Consider the following 23279-nt stretch of genomic DNA (forward strand, 5'->3'; position numbering starts at 1 on the left):
GAGTAGGCTCTGCCTTGGCATTTGAACTGGTCTTTTTTTTTCCCCACCACCTAATACAGTGAGAAGTCACCAGCCTCAAGGTCACAAATAAAACACTTTTCAAAAAAACATTAGCAGGTTTGAGTTCTGAAGGTTTTAACCAACTCTCCCATGGAGAATGTGGACTAAATGCTTAACTGTCCATTTGGTGCAGATCACAGCGAGTCACCAGAGTTGGATATGTAATTTTGTATGAGAGAAAGGGCTGTGGACAAACTAAATGCATTTGATATCTGATACTGTAATCACGTGCACAATCAGGCACTATTCTCATACTCGTCCTTCCGCATGTAAAGAGGATTTAACTAGATAGGTAAAAAGGGAAAAAAGCTTTCAGCCTTTTTTTTTTTTCACTCTATATGAGAAAAGTCCTCTCCTATTCAGGTTATACTTAAGTATTAAATAGAACTGGTAACAAAATAATTCTTATCATCTCCTATTTCTGCTCTCAGATGATCAGATTTGATGATCTGAATTAACAAACATAGGAATAACACTTACATTCGTCACAGTAACTGTTTCCACAGCAGGGAATAACAACTGCATCAGTCATTATATCTTTACAAATGAGACATAGCAACTCATCTGGAATAGGATCATCTTCTTCTGAGGAGGAGGATGGCTCCTCCGGTAAAAAGGGAGGCTTCTCCTTCTTTCCTATAGCATAAGCTTCCCTGGAGAGAGGGTGGGGAAAGAGAAAGAAAAAAGTTAAAAGGAAACTTGTCCAAGGTTTGGATTTTACCAAAGGAAGTTAACAGACGCAATTCTTCTCACTCCCCGTTAGCCTTCCACAATGTAAGCATTTAAGTTAGGGTTTTTTTTTTTCCTAGAGCCACAACACTAGAATAGGGAGGGGGGTAACAATTTTGCTCCTGCAGAACTCTCCCATTCGCCAGATCCACTACAAAATTAGCTCAGACTAGAAAAATAATTTTTTCAACAGTTAGAAATCAGATGAAATAAAACCCATCTCTCCTTTGCCAGAGGGCAAATGTAAATTGCAGGCTCAAGATAAAGCTAGTCCCCAAATAATTACATTTTATAAATGAAAGTAGTCTTATGTTACAGCTTCGACAAAAGGAGGATCCATGACAGAAAAACAGCTACCAAGCACATTTTAGAACAGCCACTGTTCTCAGCACACAGTAGTATTTTCTTAGTTTATAGCAACAGGAAAACTTCAGTCTGTTTCACACAGGAGATCTGACATAAGTCAGAGGGGAGGAAATCTCAGTCCAACATTATTTGTTAAAGTTTGCAGAAAGCCTTTGAAAGACAAACCAGATGCAAAACAAGCTTTCAAAGAGAACGATTCCAACTATAAACACTACTGAAATGTTTTGCAGAAATACAGATTCTTAGCATTCCGCAAGTTTAACCAACTTCCAGGGGCATGAACAGTAAGATCACTCTGTTTCAAATATTAGAAAGCACCACAGATTTTCAAGGTCAGGATACAATGACAGTGAGTCCTCTCCTGTACAGACACTGGCCAACTTGGTTGGCCACTCAGGCATTTATGCCTGGTTTCTCTTGTTCACTTTTTGGTCAGCCTGATTAATTCCATACTTACGCATCAATAGTTGGTATTGCGTATTTCCCAGTGTTTGTCAACATAGCACCCTTTGTATTTGGATCTTTCACTTCCATCATGAAACTCCTTGGGATTCCTGTGCTCTTTTTAATTCTGGGAACAGACTCAAAATTTTTGTCCTGTTATGAAAAGAAATGCAGACCTCTCTCATCTTAAGACCCACACTTAAACAACATTTGAATGATTATTTTAAGCAGAAAAAGCCTTTAATCCTCTCCTTTTACCTAGTGTAAGGGTTGCTTAACTAAAATACTTATTTTTCTCTATTAATGTAGTCAGAGAATTCCAAAGGTTTGAGCACAAAACACACAAAGATTGAGTGTTTTGAACCCAATCAACATTCTTTGGCTTAACTTCAGGATCCTTAAGGGTGAAACATCCCTTTGCTCACCTTCCACTCAGAGAAGAGACACAAACCCACTTGAAAGCACAGTTCAGAGTGACAGCTTAATTCAGGACTCTGAATCAGTCACTGCAGAAAACTCCTATTCACCATCCATATATGAAGGTTGAATTCATACCTCATACGTATACATTCAATGACTAATGTTCAATAGCATTAATACTCAACCAGAGGCTTGTGTAATTAAAACATGCAAATATTCAACACATGAGGTCAGCAGAAACATCTTATTTTTCACAAAATACTAAAAGCTGTGAACTATCATTAAAAACCAGAAGTTAAAAACAGGGAAGTAGTAATAATGAAAAATATCAAAATAGATATGAAAGTTCACAGAAAAATCCATAGATATATTTAATGCCTAAGACTTAGAAAAAAGAAAATCTTACAATTAGAATTCAAAGTTTCCCTTGAATCTGAAGGGCTTTGCAACACTGCCATAACACCTCTGTATTTCACCCCAAGAAAAACAATTCTTAATATGAACATTCATGCATTTGTTAAGTAACTGCCAAGGTAAAAATAATTAAAAACTAAGCAACACTACAAGTCCCCCACAATCTTACCCCATTTGTTGGACAGTTCTTTATGTAGTGGCCAGGTTTTCCACAACGAAAGCAAGTATATGATGGTGGAGGTGGACCCAAGGGTTTCTTCATGTAACTAAAAGGGTTGGGTTTGGTTTGTTTTTTTTTTTTTTGGGGGGGGGGGGGGGGGGGCGGGGGGAGAAAAAGAAAACAAAAAAGAAAGGTATGCATGTGTCTCTCTTGTTAAAACAAGTATCTTTACAATTTTATCATAATCTTCAAAGAACAGATTTGACATTATCAACACTTACTTGATTGGATCATATTCATGGCCAGACTGTGTCATCATAGCTTTTATTTTATCTTCCTCGGAAGCATTGGCTTCAGCCAGATTGGCAGTCTGTTTAACAGGTAATTATTTGACACACACATTAGAAACACATTTAACCCCACACAGCCAAAGACAACACCACTCATCCAATCCTGTAAAGAGCAGCACAACGCTAGCTGAGCTTGCATGAGAACAGCTGCTTATATAAAATACATTTGTCCTGAAGATGTTCTGGGGAGTCCTTACGCCATTACATGATGTTTATGTGCCTGTTAACCTACTTGAAAAGAGCATTCTTGGGCACTCAAAACCTTAGGCTCTGTTTGTACCTTACATAAAGACTTGTGTAACCAATCCAATTTTCTTCAAAGCGGACTGAAGCTATGTGTAGAAAAAAAATATTCTATCCAGTACTTTTAAACTGATTTTTAAGCTCCAGACTATTTGAAGGAGAAGATATCCACTGTACATTTAATTGAGAAAGATGTATGCAAGTACCATTTTGTTTACATTTTGCAGCATTAAAAGGACACACAACTTCAGAGTTGGGGCAGTTGGTTTTGCTTGGTGAAATTCAGCTTCAGACACAGAAGCATTAAAAGGAATCAAGCTTTTTATAATCCCTCAGCAGGACAAAAGATTCTTTTCAGCAGACATCTGACCGTCATGTGCTGTAGGCAGTCCAAACTGCATGTTCCCTCCTCATTAACTTCTTCATGTTAAGTGATTTAGCTACAGTAAGCACAACCTGCAGTTTTTTTTCCAGTTGGCTGTGTCCTTTTAACCTACAAATTGTAATATAAACCTTATGCAGATCTAGATCTTCGAATTATTGAAGCCAGCTGATTTTTTTAAAAGTAGTATTTGTTAAAATATTTGTATTACACACTAGTCCAGATACAAGCAGGGTCTAAGGGAGTGACTGTAAAGTATTTGGACCTTCAAGCACCTATCATTCAGATCAACCACTCATGTTTTATATCTTATAATGCATTCATTCACAAAAGCAACCAACTAGTTTCAACTTTTTATTAAATGGTTGTTTCATATACACAGTTTTTTTTCTCAACAGTAACATAAACCAGATTGACATCTATGAAATCATTTCAATTAACATTTACAGAAAACTTTACAAATACTTGACTAATTTGTTTGAACCCAAACGGTTTACAAAACACATCCAAAAACCACAAAACATTAGTAGGAATAGACCAAAATTCAAATATGGCATTTTATACATAGTAATAATAAACAGAAAACTGTTAATACATTGCCTCCATGCTAAGTCAGTCTGCACTAAAGAGGTTATAGTAAGTAACAGTTTTGAGCTGCTTTATCTTATGTTCCTGTATTTTTCTGAAATACTTAAAATTTTCTCAAAACCTTAAATGTGTACACCACTTGGACAGTTTTCCACATTTTAGAGTAAAACTTCATGAAGTTTACAAAACCAAGGACATGTTTAGGGACAGCACTAATGGAGACCAATTTCTTTTGGTGGCTACCTTCCAAGCCTTTTTTTTTTTTTTCTGCCAAATGTACACAATTTAAATTCTGCAGTGAGAGAGGGAAGAAGTTACCAGTGGGAAGAGACTTCTTTCTCAGAAGTGAGCTCCAGCCTTTGTTTTCAAAAGAACTAACTACTCTGCATTAGGCCCTACCTTCTCTAATCTTAGTCATTTTAACTAGTAATTTAACTGGCTAGCACTATGCCTTTTCACCAAGTGCAATCACTAGTGCTTTCCCAGACAAAGTTACACATTGTTGAGCAAAAAATGCAAGCAGTTCCATAGCAAAACATGGCATTACAACAGTTTCAGAAGGTCACATCTGCTAATATGCCACACATACACATTGGTATATTCCTATAAACAATTAGGTACATTTACACAATTTACACAGTCTGCGTTCAAACAAATTAGATTGTGTTGTCCACTGTATATAGACTACAATTTATGAAATTGTGCAGCATTCAAAGAACGGATCTGTAACTATAATGACTAGAAATTCAAAAATAGCCATGCAATTGTCCATGTTACAGAAATGCTTCTATTTTGGCTGTTGCAAACCCCCCTGGAATGTCCATAACTTACAGCCAATTAAATTCTTCTGCAAAAATTGTGTTAGTTTCCAACGCAAAATTAATGAAACGTATGAAAAACGGTAAACAGCTTCTGAAGTGCTTCTTCTTTGTGTCTTGAAGATGAGTAATACTGCAACATTATGTTGAGGCTGATAAGGTACTCCCCTTCTATCTTCCCAAACTGGGAACTACTCTTTACAGGATAGTATCAAAATATACACACATTTTAAAGTTAAAATAAATACTTAAAATCATTAAAAATTAAAGTTTTGTTCAAATTACAACAGTTATTCAGCTATAGATCACAGTATAAATTTAAAAATATGAAGCAAACACTTGGTTTTTTTAAAGTATTTGACAAGAATATATATATACCTTAGTAAGCTGGGCCAGAGAAATAGATGCAGAAGAGTCATCAATCTGTTCACAAAAAATTAAACACATATTCAAGTTCTACAGTCAAAACATAGCAATAGTTAACCTCTACTGTAGTCTGAAAGCCTATGCTATATTCTGAGTGTCACTGAAAGAGGCATTTCCAACCCAGTGCTATTTGTATTTGTTCAAAACAAAGTCCAAACCTACGACAGCTTAAGAGTGCCTATGTGGTTATGAGAAGAAACTAAAACAACCAAACCCACTTGAGATCAACTTATTGTTTCAGAATATCTGAGAGAGGGACTCTTGTCAACTGTTCACAACTGCTTAAAAGTTGAAGGGGTAAGGAAGCTGTAGATTTTCAGCTAAAAGGGACTTTAAAAAAAAATTTAAGTTTATTTGAGAAGGAAGCATCACAAGAAATTTATTTTCAGTGTAGTTTGTAAAGTAATTAGTTATTGTCTCATCATTTCTAAATGCATATGCTTTTACGTATAATGTCAAAATAAAGCACAGGCGTATCAGCCCTGAAACATGACCTCTGCCCCTCCTATTAATAAGTTTTAAAATGTCAAACTCATCATACCCCACAAAACCCTAATAAAAACATTAATCCAAAACATCAGCCATAAAAGTAACCCCCCACTCAAAAAAACCCACTGCTTAGACTACTTAAAAAAAGTGCTTATCATGACAGAGTAGCCTATAAAAAAGGAGAAAACTATTTCCTGTACTTTATTAGGCCACAAGCCATACTATCCAAATTAGTTTGGTCAGTGTGAGAATTTAATATTTTCCTTGCTCTCAGACAAAACCCAGGTTTTAGTAGCAGGCCAGTACAAGTAACAAGAGCAAGAAAGTGTAGAGCATAGTCTTGACAATGACAACATTGATTGAGAGCACAATGCTGTAATTTTTTTTTCGTCCATTGCAACCACACTCCTCCCCTCCCAGCTACCTACTGGATAGCTTGCAGGAATGAAGCCCCCAGGCCACTAGTTAGTAATGGGCTGCAGTGTTCATTGACAATAATACTGAAGTGCAGTTTTTCCACAACTATCTCTTACCCTGTTCCTTTACCAGTATATTGAATTATGCCAAAAGTAGCAGTTAAGCTTACACTAGTAAAACGCTATCAAAAAAATTCAAATAACTAATTTACTGTCTCAAGTTGCTCAAAAACATGCAATAAAATTGCACTACGTAAACTGAACAGCTCTCCTCGAGAGGTCACTAAACTGATCAGAAGAAAGATGAAAACCCTTTCCTGGAAAAAGCTCTTGCCCTTTATTAGCTAATGGAGTGTAAGAATTCAATGGAGCAGTTTTAGCAGACTCTGGGGGAAGAAAAAAACAACCATCTACATACAGAAGATAATTCCTCACTCCAGTTAACCATACCTTCTCTGTATGTCTAGGAAAGCACATACAACATTACTGTATTACTAACGAAAAAGCTCTTGAAAACTTGCCTTTAGAGAGGAACACCCAGACCTGGAAAGATACCTTCTTTTCTTTGCAAGTCTTACCAAGATTCAACTTTCCTTTTTTTCAGAACATTCTGTACCTAGTTCTGTTAAAAAGGAAGTCTGATCAAGTATTTTGAAGCTTCATGCACCATATGCCACTTTTTTTACATGTGGAAAAACAGGCCTATGTTCTCTTGGGGCAGGCACAACCACCATCATTTTGTGGGTCTTCACCAGCAAACAAAAAAGTAGGAAACTTTCTATTGAAGTCTAGCATTAAACAGTCTAGTATTGACCAGTAACTGAAACATAACAGGTAATAAACTCTTAATTAGCTCTCACATTTTTAGTAAGCAGTTATTATATGGCCTGCAGGCAAGTCTGATTTCTTAAAGGAGGTGACAGCACTCCCTCCTACTGAGCAGTTATCAAAAGCAGCAAATAGATAATTAACGCACTATTTAGTATGCGTGCCACATGGCCATCTTCCAATGATCCTCCATTCTTGTGTCTTTTTTTTTTTTTCTTTAAATTTCTACTGAAATATTTCCTACCAGTCCTTCCAGTCAGTCATGTAGAAACATCTCCATGAAACTTGTATACAACCCTAAGATAATACTGCAGAAGAATTGGAAAAAAAAAAAAAAAAAAAGGTAAAACAAGCCCACCCCACCCCAAAAAAACCCCAAAATCAACAGTCAATGTATTAAGTCCCATTTAATGCAGAAGACTAAAGAGAAACTAACATAAAGCAAGTGGGAAAGGGGACAGAAAATAAGAGGAAAAGGCTAATTTCACTACCAGAGTGCTACATCTAAATTACAGTGATTTCCTGAAGCCTGATAGCCTGGGAGAAGTCAAAATTTAGCCCAGAAGGATCACAGTTGTGCTTGACAGCACTAAAACAGTGGGCATGACTCCCTGCATTTCTGCAGCCTCAAAGGACAAATGCCAACTAGAGTTCCTTGCAGTTAATGAAATAGTAATACTAAAACAAAGAGGATCCACTTTGTTGCTTTGGCTGTAGCAACAGTAGGACAGCAGCAGAAATTTCTAAGCACAGAATGGCAGTTAATGTAAGAGCAAGACAATGAAGAATATTCCAAGTATAAGCTTTTGTGCATCCTTTAAAAAAAATATCCTAACTAATTTTAATTTTGCTGCTTTACTGTGCAACAATAATTGGCAAGCTTTCCAGTGCTTTTTTCCTGCTACACTAAGATCCAGGTTCTGCTCTGAAATACATATGGAAATAAGTGTTTAAAAAAATCCAAACAGACAAAACCCCCACACTTTAGACCAAGACCTGAGTTAGCTTTAAGAATAAAGCTAATTGTGTCTCCGACACTAGAAGCACTGGAGGCTGCGGTGCTTTTACAGTGAGAGAGACAGACAGTGAGAGAGAGAGAGAGAAAGAGAACTTGTAAAGAGAGATGCAAGGCTTCCACCCTCCCTATAGCTACCCATAACCCAAATCAGGTACCACCAGAACAAACAAGAACAGAATGTTTTTGCTTTGCCTTTCATTTACTTTAATTAGTTCTAACTAACACTAAGTCTTCCCTCCCACTCCAGGATTTCTTCCCTTTTTTATTTTTTATTTTTTTCTTTGAGACATCTATGTTAGCTTATGGTAAGATGCTACTCAGAAACGTAATACAGACATGCCAGGGAACACACGAGGCTAAAAGAATGTTAACTTTATTTATGAACATGTGATTTGTGTTTATACACATGCTAGTAAACAAAAAGAAAAATAATTGTTTTCAAGAAATAAAAACCCATCTGAATTAGATCAAATACTATAAACGTGGTTTACATAAATGCATTACATTAACTACTAGGGTCACTGGGCCAGTTTAACTAACTCAAAACTCACAATGACAGGCATTCGTGCCCAAAAAGGAATTCGAATCAATCAGCAATATGATTATGGATGCAGATTTAGACTTAAGTGTTTTTAGACCTACACACAAAAAGTTTTCAATTGTAAGTTGATTGTATACCATTCCAGAAGAATCAGAGGCTGTATGCTTCACAGAACACAGACCCCGAGTTCATGAATTTCTAGATTGTTATCCTAAGAGCTTATCAAGTGATCAGATCCAATGATCCAGGGTTAGTGTAATGCCTCACACCATTCTAGTGAAGAAAAACCAGTTATACTTAAAATAAAGATAAAACCCCCCACCACATAGTAATTTTTATACTATAAGGACTATTTTGAAATGCGTAGTTACACACAGTATTTGACCTAAGTGGCAAATCAAGATCTAGACCATTACCAGTCAAGTATTGCTGTGTGTTACTTATTTATATTTTAGCACCAGAACGACAGCGTTTTCAAACCTGTAGAAAAATGCTGCCCCTTTTCCAAATGTAAATTCAAAGCGGTGGTATACTAAAGAAAGGCTTAACCTTTGGAAAATTAAAGCAGCATCCAACCCTGAAGTCACCCAGATCCAAAAACATAAAGCAGGCAGAAGTTAAGAAAAATGGTGGGGGTTTTACCCACAAATGCACCAGGCTCTAACCTTGTGCCAAAATTTATATTAGATATTTTCATTTGCAGACAAACTATTGAACTAAACTGTTTCATCAAATAAAGTGGAAAGACCGAATGCAGAACTTTAGAATACCACTTTGTGTAGCAATGATATTTAAATTCAATCTATTAAAGACATTCATGTACTCAGAGGGGCCCAAACAATATCACTTCAATTATACAGTTTTAGGAACACACACCCAAGTACTTAAGGACATGGAAAGAAAGCATTTAGCTGCACACAACTGTCCTCAAAATGTATGGGATATGTTGGTTTTGGTATTCGTTTGAACCCCCAAGTCAAAAGTAAGAAACAGTACCAAGTTAACAATAATGGTTTCTCAGTGGTTTTTGATAACATTTTCAAAAACCATTAGGCAAAAAAAAGTATTTAAAAACAAAAGCTAAGTGATACAATGTGAAAATGGCAAAAAATACACTCCAAACAGTTTTTATTGCAAGAAACAAAAAGCACACAACAACCTATACAAACATACATATCACTAGCTATAGACAGACAGATGTAGAACATGGCACCATGTTCAATTGTGCAAACCTTGAACCTACACGATCTAAAAATGATCATACAGTATCTGTACAACACAAAGTCATACAGGAAATATTCTAAGCATATTCAATATGAAATACAATGCATTACTAGGCACAAATACCAATATTCACATTAAAACTGTGCAAATGATGGCATTAGTTTTTACTATGCTGAATCAAATACATTGTATTTACAACATACACTATGTTTTACTGGAAAATATATTTAAGTTAAATGTTTGCAGAATTAATAAAAGGCTACATTGTTTAGAATTAAGTGCAGTGTGTAGAAAAAAGTGTGAGATTGTGTTTTTACATACTGCTTTTGACGTTCCACTCACTGGCTCAGTTCGACTTCTAGAAGAAGAAATAAAGGTCATCAGAATTTAAAAAAAAAGCACTTGTTCCCAACATAAAGCAGTGAAAACAGGTCATAAAAACCAAACATCAAAACATTACGTTCCAAAGTCTAGTGAATGTGGAAATTTATATACATAAACTGTTCTCTCTTGGTACATTCAGTGCAACTAAAAAAAAACCTCAAAAAAATCAGATTTCTACTTTGTCACAAATTACTCTAAGACTTACAGTTATAGAACACAACAGTGCAAGAGGAAGTCTTCAGTTATTTTGTCTCTGCTATGTAAGTATCAAAAATAAGAACTCTGTAATACAGGTTCATGTTCTTAAATAATCAACCACCAAAACATTAAGGTAGCTTTAGCCAATCTGCATATTGCTAGTATTACAATAGGTACCAGATACAGTACTTTAATTTCTAAGAAAGAACAGTGACAGTGTAGACACTGCAAAGTGCAAGTTTACTTAAGTGAAAAAAATCAGTTATCTGACAAAGGAGTAACATAAATATATGTCAGCAGCATTGTCTTTAGAACAGTGTTTTTTTTGTGGAAGCCCAAGCACTGTGTTCAGATATCTACTATATTTAGCCATGGAATTGCCAAAACGCTAAACGTGTTACATATGCTATATTGACTAAAAATAGTAGTAGAAATGTCACCTGAAAGCAGTTTCTAGGATTTTGTGCGATTTAGGAGTCCTGTGACAAAAAAAAAGGTCTTAATTGCCAGAATTTGCTTTAAGAAAATCTTGAAAATGCTACAGTATTTTAGGAAATATTACATTTGAAAACTTGCTGAGATTCCACATACTCATTGATCTGTATTTGCATGCTACTCATGAATCAGACATGCAACCATTGATCTGATTAACAAACAATTCATACACCATCCAAAGGGTCCCATAAGCAGAGGCAATTCAAAGGCTGCTGTGGAATTTCTGTACAGATAGAAAGGCTCATGCTTCCTGCCACGGCTAGACCACCGGGCTTGCAATTACAGCCACATACCTCCTGAAGACAAGGAAGTACAAGGAAATACTTTAGATTACCACACAATGGTTCTTCATTTACCTTGAAGAACATACTACAAGGAGAGTAATGCATTTTTGAAGGCCTCTCCACCACGACAGCATATACTCATCATTCCCAAATATTAACCATTCTACCAGCTGTTCCTGCAACATTTCCAGCTGAAGGAACAGAAAGCTAATTTTCCTGGTTAATTTTCAGTGCTCAAACACCAGTGCCATTCATTCCTTATCCCCTCATACAGGTATTTATTTGGTCTTTGACACTCACAGCATCTATCCTCTCATTTTAGGGCAGCATTACAATACCTGGAGATGGTGCTATCCAGCCAGAAACAGAGAATGCATTGACAAGACAGCACTAAACACACTTATTTAAATTAACTCCCAAAATAAGGCCATGCTTATAAGCACACTGTAGTGTCCAGAATTACTAGGCAGTCCCTGAAAGCACTGCAACAACTACTGCAGCAATATGCCTAAAGTTCACATGCAGAGCCACAAAAATCCAAGTTCTTTTGCTTGCAAATGCTTCATGGGCACCAGGATGCTGCTGTACTGTTTGTTCAAGAACACTGCAACTCAGTGTACTTTATTTATGGAGAACCAACAAGAGAAAGACATGGCAAGCCCCACAAGTTAATACTATGCACTAATTGTGGCAGAGGGCTGGAAAACATGACCATTCAAACAATACTGATGTATTCATGCAGTCCAGTTCTATAACAACTACATCAATGACAGCAGTAACCCTGTAGTCAGGACTGCATTTGAGTATCTGTAGTTCTAATCAATACACCCAATTCTCTGTCCTCCAGAAATCTTAGGAATATAGAATTACAACCTGGAGCACAGGTATCAGATTAAGGTAAAAACAGAAAGATAACTAGTAACATTTGGGAATGTGCTAAACTGCTTATTGAGTTTCAAGTTTGGAAAGGATTAACTACTCCACTGTACCGGCACAATAGGCAATCCACTTAATGATACTGTTCTTTCTCTCTTGCCTGAAACTGACATTGTCTTTAGAAAACTAGTAAAAATCACTTATGAATGAAACTTCTTGTTTGCATGGTTCGTCAAGTGGCAACCCTTGGTCTTTCCTCTGTAGCTAGTATTCAAAAACCCCAGATGTGGGGCATAAGAATACCTGCCGTATCCTGTCCCCCCTCCCCCAAATGCAAGAAATAAACACTGAAAATCAGATTCTTCAGAGACAGGTCACATTACCAGTTTATGCACTACAACACATATCTGTCTTTACTATAAAAGCAATAAAAGCAAACACATGTAACCAGGAATCAGGATCTACTGGCTTTCAGAAAAATCAATCCCAAGAACAAACTCAACAGCATCATCTTGAAAGTTACCACTGTTGGGAGTTTGAACCCCGTGTCCCAGCAGGCCAAAAAAAAAAATGTAAGTCTCCTCTGGGACAGAAAGATGAAAATCTACCCCATGACAACAAAAATTAACAGCAGCTTTAACAAGAAAGGTACAATTTTCATGTCTCTGTAAGATAATATAAATTTTAAAAGTTAATACACTGAAACCCCTCACAAAGAATACAATGCTTTATGGATACTTACATAACATATGTTTTGCTGGTAGCTTTAACTCCTCCGATAGGGATTCTTCTAACAATTACCGATGAGTTCTTGGGAATCAGGGCGTTATCATCTGTGTATTCTGAAAACAATACAAATACAAGAAAAAATCAGTCAATTTCTAAGAATGGATATTAATATGTAATTACATAGTACTTCTGAGAATCCCTTTAGAGATCTAAAAGCAAAATTTTGTATGTAACCGCACTTTTGTTGTCTCAACACATTACTTCAGGTTCAATAATCAAACACAAGCAGCAAAATCTTGTAATTTTTTTTTTAAATAGTTTGAATGTCAACAGCAAAACGGTCTCAAAGCTCACTAAAAGAGAGTCTGCTAACACATGAGATTCTTTCCTGATCTACCTTAAGTTGCTTCTGTTAGGCTACAAAACCAATAGATCTCCGGAGAACAAGCTACAGCAAAGTCTCATGTGCATAAACCAGATTCTGAACTCTGACTAGCTTTCCCTGCAACAAAGCAGGCACTTGCTAAAGCACAAAAACTATGCACCACTGCTTTCATAGCTGTTAACTTAGAAAGATTCACCTATGCTGCTAGTGCTCAAGACTGACAATACAGAAGAGAGCCTGCCATCTCTCTTTCTTGGAGCTTAATCCATCAGGCACCGTATTTCTCAGCTGCTCTGTGCTTTACATTTAAATGCAAACAAAACTGGTAGTGCTAGAATTTGGATCACAGATTTGGGAGGGTTTTGGGGCTTGCTTTCACAAGCAGGGCAGAATTGGCTCAAGTTAAGGTGGTATCTCCCCCCCTTAAGCTAATCACCTAGAGCCATAAATTCTTTCTATTCACTTTCTGCACAGCAGAGACACTCAAACAAAACTACTTAGGAAGGCAGCATTTTTTTAAAGGCCTTTAGAAAACAGCATGTGCCTGAAGCTACCCATGTTTTGCCTTGGCTTACACCACAGTTAGGAGTCTGAAGAAGAGAAAAGCCTTCCAACCTTTTACATAAGGCCCAAACAAAAAACCAACTACCTGAGATACTTTGACTGAGTAAGCTTAAAATGCGAAGATCTCTCCATGAGAATGGTTTTTATATTGCACGTATACAAGCTGGATAGGCCTAAATATTTTAAAGCACTATCAGCAGCCATTCCCTGTAATCTGCCTGTGGTTTTAAATATTAAAAGCCCTTACCTTTGTAGACTGAATCAGAACGATGGTCTGAAAACTAAAGATGCTGTATATCTATCTAGTCAAGCTCTGTCAGAGCCCAGTGATCACACACAAAATATGAATATTTCACAATTTATGCTCCATTTTCCAGTATATTTTTCCTACAGGCAGGAACCTCCCTTAGACCTGCATACCTACCAAAGACATCATTTCAACAATGAAATGAAAGCTTTACTTTTATTTCCAAATGATAGAATGCTTCTTCAGAAAACCAAGAAATCATTTAGCTGAAACAGATTCTTGATCTTACCCCCTAGGGAAGCAAACAGCAAGCTTCCTCTGGACTTCACAATAGTTTAATGCCGTAGGAGAAAGGACTACTAAAGATGAAAACAGAAGCTTTTACAAAAGTCATATGCCCTGAAACCAACCCCTAGAGCTCTTCTCAAAAGAGCAATCTAACCCTTACACAGCCACCTGTCAGGAAAGACCTGCACTGGGATGCTTTGATGGAGAATGTGCTCAAATAGTACTGATGCCCAGGCAAACAACTGGGAGATCATGCCAGCTGCAGCTCTAGAAGCCCAAAGCAGCTGCTTCTACTTGCTGAACAGTCACACAGAGTACCCTTGCTGGTCCAGAACACAGACCATTGGCCTGAGATTTCAGAGATATAAGATAAGCCACGATGGCTCCACAAAAAGGCAGGAGTTTGCTATGCCTGTGCCAAACTCAGGATTGTGGTAGTTCTGCAAAAGATTGCAAGTGGCAACACCTCTCCTAGGAAGAGACTGTATATAGACAGACAGCGACCAATGCATTCGTTCACAAATTATGCAAGTCTGCAGAGGTCTATTTGAACATCCACAACAGGTGTATAATGCAAAAAGAAGAATAATCCTCTTTTACTATTTTGTGACAATTCGTTGACCACTAGAAGAAAGCACTGTGTGCCTTCTGAACAGCCTATCCTTACATGTATGCATATATAGATATATGACTGTCCAGTCCACTTGTTAAGTGCACAGTGAAGAGAGCTCCAGCCATCTAATAACAGACTGATATAAAAATGAATTCACCTTAAAAGTCAATCAGTACACATTAAAATGAATCAACTGAATAATGACAATAGATTGGTGAAGTAAAAGCTTTATTTGTATAGGACACTTATCACAGCACATATTCAGATTTCGTACTCAGAAGTATCCCACTAGCTTGGTCACCATCTCAGGGAATTTGTGTGAGTGTTTATGTACAGCAGAGTACACTGCTGAGTTAGCTCTGTGAAGGGAACTGATAGCAGCTGGCTTTAAATACATTTATTTTTCATCTCAATTATTTGAACTCATTTTGGTGATGAGATGTTATTAAAGGTAAAGTCAAACAGTGTAGACTGAAAAGTTGACTTTTTTTGTAAATAGGAAATGACAAAGAGCTGGAGCACTATTCCTGAAGTTCCTGAAAATTCTTGTTTGCTAAATCTGAATTTAACAGATGCCAGCTTAGTCTAAGAGCTCTCAGACTCAACTGCCACCTCCAGGCAAGAACCTGTTCCCAGTGGGCAGCAATATTCCCTAGCAGAGACCTGGCAACTACCAGGACCTGCAAAGCAGTGTCACTCTGCCTCACCACATGACTCCACATTTGCAAAGTGAGCAGTGACACCACCATCAACAAGACTACTTTTCACACTTGTCCAAGCAGAGTTTGAATAGAAACATTCAACAAAGCAGTGATGGTTGAAGGTAACAACATTCTTGATTCCTACTCCCTTACAGCACAAAACTTGTTTTGCTGCCAGTATGGCCAGAAGTGGCCACCGGGCTCTTATCAATCTGAACTGTGATTAAAAATAAGGATTCAATTAACTCGGAACACCTTCAAAAGCAAAGGAAGATGTGGATGCTGTATTAAAGTCCAGAGCAGAAGAGACATAACAGTCAAACTTGCTATTTCTACAAGAAAATAACATGCTTAAAAGAATCAAGGAAAGAAGTGTTTCAAGGAACCAAAGGAGGTAGACTAGTTAAACAATAGCTACTTTGACTACTGCCTCACACTGACTTAGAAATCTTAAATCAACAACTGCATAGTGTCCACAACCTTCTTCCTGCAAGACAGGTACAAAGAGCTCAGGTTATCCTCTGAAGTCTATACTGCTTTCCATTTCAAGCACAATTTAAAAATCCCACTTTTAAATTTACCTATAATTCTGAAAATCTGCTAGTTTTAATAATTTGTCATATGTATGCTATAAACAAGCTACTGAAAAAAGGCTCCTGCTTTATGTTATGGTCTGCTTTAATCCACCATTTTGAGTCTGACAGCATTTCAAAAACATCTCTCTGAGCACGGTCCAAAGAAGTATCTTCATGCAGAAAAAGCACAGAAGCTCATCAGAACAGAAGTCATCAGAAGGCAAGCCTATAGGGGAAATTGTAAAGAAAAGCCTTTATCAGGCTTAAGATGCCTTGCTAATCAACTATTATGCTACTGGCAAGATGACCTGCAGAGCAAGAGATGAGAATGACTGCTAACACACCAGACTGTCTCTACCAGAATACAGGGTAACTCCCAAGCACATATTTTCTCTCTAGTGCTTAAAATTATGCTCTCTCATTATATAATTTTTCACTCTGTTCTAATCAACACCACTTGCACACTTTGCAACAAACCAACCATCTATGTAGCTGGCATTGAACGCACTGCCTCAAAATGTCCCGATTAATAGGCTGGACTATTTGTGATTTTCACCTTCCACCAGAATAGGCATCAATGATCTCATCTATGACTGGCATAGCATCATTTTTTGGATCTCACCATGACTGGTGTATCATCATTTCTTGAATGAACTAGTTTAGTAGGCCAAACGGTTCACAGAACTTTCATTTGCATTATTATCATACAGTACTGTGCTCCAAAAGAGCACCTATATTGCTTTGAAAGAATGAGTTAATAAGATCTACCATACTTTCAATCATTAATCTGATTATAGACCACCCGATGCCTTAATGCCTTACTGGTGCTGCTTGTCCTTTCAGTGTTTAACTGGGAAAGCAAAAGCAACACTGCAGACAGCATGGTAATGAACCAAACTGAATCCACCCACAGCACCTGGCCAAGGGACACAAACCCAGCGGACAGCACAACCCCAAGAGGTCCCAAACCAGCTGGTGACAGAGCCAAAGCAGCTGACCCCCAGACAGGCAGCACATGAGCTCCACTAACTTCGTGTGTTTTGAATGGATGCACAGCTTACCCTCAGCTCAACCAGGGACACTGGGAACTCCACAGCCTTTCTGAAAGCTCAACTTAACGCTGCATGGCAGCCCAAGATTTAATTGCACTCTGAGGTATAACCAAAGTAATCCCCCGCATTGCAACACACAACAGCACAGCAAAGGGCAAGGTTTAAAAGTTGTTTAGAAGTCTTCTCTAAAATGCTACTTGCACAGTGTTGAAGACATTCCAGTAGACAGACATCAGCTGTGAGGCCAAATGATTTAATTCACTTAACAGCACATCATGGCATTACTGAAACAGTCAAGTGTAGGCTGCAACGCTGAACTCAAGCAAGTTATGAGTTTGAGACAGTCTTACAAGAGCACTACTCTTCCTTAAAACTCCTAATCCAAGACCAGTTCAGAGCCCCATTTTTTGGTTTTATATTTTTTTGTATTTTCCTGATGAGCAGAACAGCACATTCTCCACACATCTTGAGTCAGAACATTACCGGGCAGGAAAGCGCACTCAAGAAACCTCACTTCTTGAGCTCACAGGTCTTCCACAATATTGTGAGAACACCTATTATAAAAGACAGCTCAAGGCATTCAAGATCAAATTAAAAGGATGCAAGTTTAAATGCACCATTCTTCAGTACAGGCTTTTTGAAGGGAATTCTAACTTTATAGAACTTGCCTCTATAGTAAACATGGAAGAGGGCACATACCCACCCGCCTTTTTAAAACAAGTCCCAACCATCCAGTCTGCCTTCCCAGCATCTTAAAAGAGTTCATCTTATTTTTTTCCCCACTGGCATTTAAAATCCTTTTTACTTTTAGCCTGTATTAGCACTGCTTCTGCTACTAGCTTCCCGTTATGAAAAATAAGTTACTGAACTGTAAGAGCTTAGAGTACTCTGAAAAATCTGAACAAGTAGGCCATCCTCACTCAAGGTACACTTTTTCTTTCCCAGACAGTTTTAACATTTAGTCAAAGTTACGAAAAATGAATAGTTTATGTCCATATGTAAGAATTCCAAACATCCCACGTAGGCAGAATATCCTGGTCTAGTTTATTCCTTTATCTTCTGAAGGTCAGTTTAAGCATCTCCTGAATAAAAAAACTGGCACACATGTTTTATGTTCTCTAGCTTCGCTATGCAAACCACTGGGGGATTTTTGTATTTCCACATGGAAGACACCCTTACTAAAGCTTCAGTAAGCATCTGAATCAGTAAAATACAATTTAAAATTTCATACTGATTTTACAAAGGTCAAACTGCAACACTACCTACCTAGAGAAGGATGATCTTGTCCCTGTTAAACAAGCATGATGCTCTTTAAAGTATAGATATCTTTAACTTCACCTTTAGGCAACACCACATTTAGCATAATCTAGTGAAGCAAATGTTTTTCCTTCACTGAATTCTGTTCACATACGAAAACAAGGCAGCACACCTGGTAAAACTATCATGCATACTGGAGTAACACTTTATGGGGCAACACATTTATAAGCATGATTTTTTTCTTCTAAAACATTTGCCTTGTGTTCCTCACCTGCTACAACAGAATCCACATGTTTGGCCTACATTTGGCCTACTTCAAAACATTTTTCTTTCTGGTGATAATAACTGGACTCCATCACAGTTTATTACCATCCAACATTCTGGTTTTAAAGGTTCTGTTTTACACAGACCCATCTTATTACAGGTTTGATGTCAGCCAGTTGGCCATCCAGCCAGCTAGCATCTGTGAGGCTGAAAGTCCATTAGCAACTGAAAACCAAGTTCAGAGACCCTTCCGCAGCAAAGCCCTTAAAGCAAATTAAGTATTTTTCAAAAGCTCCTGACAATTTTATTCAATAGTACTAGAAAAATTCAAGACTTCTGAGATGTATCTCCACCTACATACAACATGCTATCCAGTGGCATCCCTAAGATCCCTAACACTGTGCTTTTAAGTTTCTTCACAGATACCCTTCTGAAAATAGTTTAAATATCTGCAGATAAACGACAAGCTTTAGGTCCAACCACTTTAAAGGCTAGGGCTGAAGTTACAGCCACCAAAACGTGCGAATCACTCTACTTAAGTTTTAATACATGAAGGAGGAAGAGACAAGAACCAGTAGTACACATTTTAAAGAGAAGACTGTTGTAGAGTGTCACCAAACCACAGGATAAAATGAATTTTGATGTTTAAAAACTGAAACGCTTTACAACTCTATTTCTGAAAAGTTAAAACCTGAAGTCTTTAATCACATTCAAACTTATCAAGATGGCAGATTACCAAACTGAAGTATCATACTAATACAAAACCATTATCTCTGAGAATCAATCACCATTTATTAAACTAATTTATGACTTTACTAACAACATTTCTTTATATATATTAATCACAAACTTTCTGCCATAAAACTTCAGTACTGCCAGGTTATGGTTAACATGTACTGCCAGGGGGGGAAAAAAAAAAAAGTTAGAAATGAATGATGAAATGACGCTCAATCGCATCTCAATGACAATGCCTTTGGTGTAGAAAAGAAGTTACATTACAAGAAATTCCGAAGTATAATTTAAATACAGAGAATTCCATGTGCAACACGACTTTGTAGGCTCTGCATAGATTAGAACTCACAGATACAGTCTAGATCCGAAATTATATTAGTGGGCAGTTTCTGCAACGGACACAAAACCGGTTTCCCAATGAAGCGGGCAAAAAAAGTTGAAGACAAAACCAGAGTCACCAAACCCACCTTTTTCTGGAAGTTAACCATCTGTTCTATTTCCATCGCTTCCAGCTTTCTCCGCCAGAATTCAAAATCTGGCAAGTTTGTTACTGTAAGCTATCCTCCCACATTTCCTTAGCAATTTACCTAGAAATCCAGGCAACCAAAACTTTTGTAAGCCCTACAAGTCGCACCTCAACCACGTATCCCTCTACGCCTAACTGCGCGTCTGAGACGGACGTTGTCACAACAGCAACGACAAAAGAGCAGCGCTGCGAGGCCCAGCACGAGCCACGGCAACCGACCGCGGCCCAGCGCCATCACCGCCCCGCTTAACGCCCGGCGCCGCTCCCCGCCCGGGCCGCCGCAGGCCTCGGACCGGGCCCCGGCTGACTCACGCCCCGCGGGGCCGAGCCACAAAGAGCCACAAAGAGCGCAGCGCTGCCCCCGCAGCCCCCGGCCCCCTGCGGGGCCGCCCCCGCCGCCCCACGCACCTTCTTTGGTCTGGGCGTTGGTGATCTGCAGGTCGCAGTCGGCCGCCTTCAGCTTCTCGCGGCCCATGATTTGGCGCTTGAGGTCGCACAGGGAGATGTGGAGGCCGTCGAAGGTGACCGTATCATAGTTGAGCTTTGAGGAGAACTTGTAATGGACGCACGACATGGTCGGGGCCAGGCGGTGCCCGCTGCGCGCCGGCGCCTACCGCGGCGGACGGCGCTGCGGCCTCCGCGCCGGGTGAGGGCCCGCCGAGGGGCCGGGGCGAGCGGCGCGGACCGAGCTCGGGCGGGCCGGCGGCGCTCAGAGGCCGCGGCACTCAGCCATGGCCAGGCCCCGCGGCCTCAGGCAGACTCGGCGGGGGGAGGCCTCAGGGCTCCATCGCAGTGGCGGTGCGAGGCCCCGGCCGCCGCCCCCGCAACGACTCCGGTCCGCGGCCCTCAGCGATCGCCCTGGGCGGCGGCGGCGCCCGTCCCACTCCTGGCAGCGCGGGCTGAAGGGGAGAGGCCCCCGCGGCCCCGGCTCAGCCTCTGCTCGCCCGCTGGCAGGCAGCGCCGGCAGGCCCCGCAGCTGGCGATGGCGACTCGGGCACCCCCGCCTCAGCCTGCCGCCGAGGGGTTTCCCGGCCGCCAACCGCACGGGCCGCCGCGAGCGCGTTACTGCGCAGGCGCAAGGGCGCACCACGCCCACCCGCCGCGCCGCACGTGACCCAGCGCAGTATGGCAAAAGCCCGCGTCACGTGGGCGCGTGGCGGCCCCGCCCGCTCTGCCCCGGCGGCCCCGCGCGCCCTGGGGGACAACCGTTACCGGCCTCCGCGGTGGCCTCTGTCCCCCTGGCTGGCGCCGCCTGTGGTCCCAGCGGTCACCCCCGCGCTGTCACCACCCGGTATCCCTCCCGTCACCCCTCAGGCTGTCCCTGCTCGGTGTCCCATCACCTTCTGGGCCTGTGGTGTCCCTCGTATCACCCCGAGGCCTGTCACTGCCCAGCGTCCCTCCTGTCACCCGCCGCGCCTGTGGCGTCCTTCCTGTCACCCCTAGGCCTGCTACTGCCTGGTGTCCTGTCACCCCCTGGCTGTCACTGCCCGGTCTCCTGCCACCCACCCACTCGGTCTGTGATGTCACCCGTCACCCCCCCGGGGGCCTTCACCACCCAGTGTCGCCTCCTATCAGCCCCTGGGCCTGTGGTGTCTCTCCCAACAGTCTTGGGCCCATCACCGCCCCATGTCCTGTCACCCCAGGCTGTCACCACATGATGTCCCCTCCTGTCACCCCCAGGCTGTCCCCACCAGCTGTCCCTCTCCTGTCCCCAGCCAGCCGAGGCAAGGCAGCCTGGGGGGATGCCAGGGCTCTCCCGAGTGGGGCTGGGCTGCCCGTGCCGCAGGGCCAGCGCAGGGAGGGGACATCCCTCCTGGCACCACACCAGCTTTGGGGGGCTTCGACCTCCCGCCGTGTCCGTGGGGAACAGCCACGGCATTTCCCCTGTCTCAAAGTCACCGAACCATGTGGGTCAGGAACAACCTTTAAGATCGAGTCTGACTGTTAACCCAGCGCTGCCAAGGCCACCACTAACCATGTCCCTAAGCGCCACACCTGTGTGTTGTTTGAACACCCCAGGGGCGGTGACTCCAGCACCCCCTGGGCAGCCTGTTCCAGGGCTGCACAACCCTTGTGGGGAAGGAATTTTTCCTAATACCCCATCTAACCCCTCCAACACAACTTGAGACCTCTCGTCCTGCTGCCGGTTACCTGTGAAGAAATGACGCAGCAAGTCACTGGGTCCCCATGTGTGCCCAGGAGAGGCCCCACCAAGGCAGCGGCTCAGCAAAGCCCCCGCTGCAGCCCCCTGGCCACAGGGGCCATGCCCCACACCACAAACACCAAACATCGCCATCCCACGGAGCCAGCGCACCTGGTACGGGGAAGGACCTCAGGAGCGTGGTGGCACTTGTCAACAGAGCGCAGGTGACAAAAATGCCAGAAAAAAATCATGCTGTTATACCTTTGTGCCTGCATCTCACAATGTCCTGTGAAAACAGAAATGACTGACGTGGGCCAGCAGTTGTGCTATGGGCACGCAGCCGAGCATCACTCCATTATCAGGGATGTCTCTGACAGGGTGACTGGCAAAACAAAGCAAAGCAGATTTCAGATGGACTAGATATGTTCTCTCTTCCAAAGGGAAGAACGGTTAGTCTGGACTAGAAATGAAAAAGAAATTATTTAGAACAGGGAACATAACTTGAGGAGTGGAAATAAGGAAATTGAATGCTGTGTATAAACCGCGTGAGGATAGAAAATTCATTATCATCTTACAGTTTTCATTATACAGGCAATGACTGCAACTTAAAATATCTGTTAATGTTTTATTATGCAGATGATTGCTTTTTAGTAAAGGAGCTATTTGTTATTTCCACAAATCTATGATGCACACTCTCCTTTCTTTCCAAGCATCTAAGCTTTTTACAAGATTGAATAATTTGTACTGTGCACATTTCTGGATGAACCCTCATTTTTTGCTTTAACAGTTATTTGCTCACTAATACACTGCAGAAAATTAAATTATAAGATTCATATTAGTCACTTTCTTGGGGATTTCATATTTTTATTAATGCAGTGATTAAATCTCCAACTGTTTAAAGTTCTGTACTGGCTGCATGTCCAACCATTTATTCAAGCTTACAAAGTACAATCTTTCACTTCAAAAATATTTTTTTCCTAAACCTCTGGCCTCAAGTCTTTACAGGGGAAAAACCTTTTGAACATCAGCTGGTGCAGCATGCTCTCAAAC

The 23279-nt window shown here is 40.5% G+C and overlaps 1 protein-coding gene across 6 annotated transcripts in view; it reads right to left on the minus strand.

Annotated features, from left to right (window-relative positions):
* RBBP6 (RB binding protein 6, ubiquitin ligase) overlaps nucleotides 1-21096 on the minus strand; it is a 31939-nt gene extending 10843 nt beyond the window's left edge. For 2 of the 6 annotated variants that reach the window (XM_055707213.1, XM_055707209.1), the window contains exons 1-9: nucleotides 20495-21096; nucleotides 12896-12995; nucleotides 10939-10977; nucleotides 10238-10274; nucleotides 5353-5397; nucleotides 2875-2963; nucleotides 2603-2699; nucleotides 1613-1752; nucleotides 541-713 (exon numbers count right to left, since the gene is read on the minus strand). In XM_055707213.1, coding sequence (XP_055563188.1) covers nucleotides 541-713; nucleotides 1613-1752; nucleotides 2603-2699; nucleotides 2875-2963; nucleotides 5353-5397; nucleotides 10238-10274; nucleotides 10939-10977; nucleotides 12896-12995; nucleotides 20495-20660 — 886 coding nt within the window. In that variant the 5' untranslated portion in view covers nucleotides 20661-21096. The remainder of the gene's footprint in view (nucleotides 1-540; nucleotides 714-1612; nucleotides 1753-2602; nucleotides 2700-2874; nucleotides 2964-5352; nucleotides 5398-10237; nucleotides 10275-10938; nucleotides 10978-12895; nucleotides 12996-20494) is intronic. The other 4 variants (XM_055707214.1, XM_055707210.1, XM_055707211.1 and 1 more) reach the window with 3 other exon arrangements.
* Nucleotides 21097-23279: the final 2183 nt, after the last annotated feature.

Source organism: Falco cherrug, chromosome 4 (genome assembly GCF_023634085.1).
Source record: "Falco cherrug isolate bFalChe1 chromosome 4, bFalChe1.pri, whole genome shotgun sequence".
NCBI lineage: Eukaryota > Metazoa > Chordata > Aves > Falconiformes > Falconidae > Falco > Falco cherrug.